Raw genomic sequence first — 803 nt, 5'->3', positions numbered from 1 at the left:
AAAAAAAAAAAAAAAAAAAAGAGTCAGGGCTATGATCATCTGTGAAAGAATGGGAAGCATGCTGTGCCAATTCTATTTTCTCACAGGGCAGAAAGTGATATTGGGGACCCGTGGATAACTGATTTTTGTAAAAGACAATTATCTTCAATTTAGGTGCCTCCTGTCATATTTTTGAAAGTTTCTTGAGTGTTTACTCTGTATTTTAGATTTTCTGGCTCTTCATGAGTCCTAGGTATAATTTTGCTTGCCATACCTATTACTTGGCTCCAAGGTTAAGGTTAGTTATGTGTGTGTGGTGGGGGAGTCAACGTGTATAAAAGATGACCATGTAAGTTGAGTTTGGTATTAGTAGGTGAATGTAATGTTATAGGCTTTTATGATTAGTTAACTGTGACCTATGAAAGTGGAAAATGTAGATGCCATTGTCAGGGGAAAGTTAACTTCTCTTGTTTCCTTTATGTGGGGAGAGATGGAATAAAGACTTTATTCAGGGATTATTTTGTATTTTCTGTGACCTCTCTACTGGATAATACTGTCTTCATTATAATACTATATCTGCTGTTCTTTCATGGCACATTACCAGTAAAATATTAACTCTCTGGTTTTTGCAGCTTTCTCCACTCGTCTCTTTGCTGTCCTGAGATTTGAAAGTGTTATCCATGAGTTTGATCCGTGAGTACCTTTGCTTGATCTGGTATTATTTACTTTGGGAGGCATTCAGGTTCATGGGTTTTAGATTCAAATTTCAGTCAGGCCTCAGTGATACAGATGTGTTTTCAGTACATTTAAGGGAAAAAAAAAAA

At 36.1% G+C, this 803-nt stretch overlaps 1 protein-coding gene across 2 annotated transcripts in view; it reads left to right on the top strand.

Annotated features, from left to right (window-relative positions):
* Nucleotides 1-803, top strand: part of STT3A (STT3A, subunit of the oligosaccharyltransferase complex (catalytic)) — a 32,677-nt gene that overhangs the window by 7,908 nt on the left and 23,966 nt on the right. For both annotated transcript variants that reach the window (XM_012001273.1, XM_012001274.1), the window contains one exon: nt 612-672. In XM_012001273.1, the coding sequence (XP_011856663.1) occupies nt 612-672 (61 nt within the window). The remainder of the gene's footprint in view (nt 1-611; nt 673-803) is intronic.

This window comes from Mandrillus leucophaeus, unplaced genomic scaffold, assembly GCF_000951045.1.
Source record: "Mandrillus leucophaeus isolate KB7577 unplaced genomic scaffold, Mleu.le_1.0 Scaffold656, whole genome shotgun sequence".
Lineage (NCBI taxonomy): Eukaryota > Metazoa > Chordata > Mammalia > Primates > Cercopithecidae > Mandrillus > Mandrillus leucophaeus.
The sequence above is the reverse complement of the archived record's forward strand: the minus strand, read 5'-3'. Positions and strand labels throughout refer to the sequence as shown.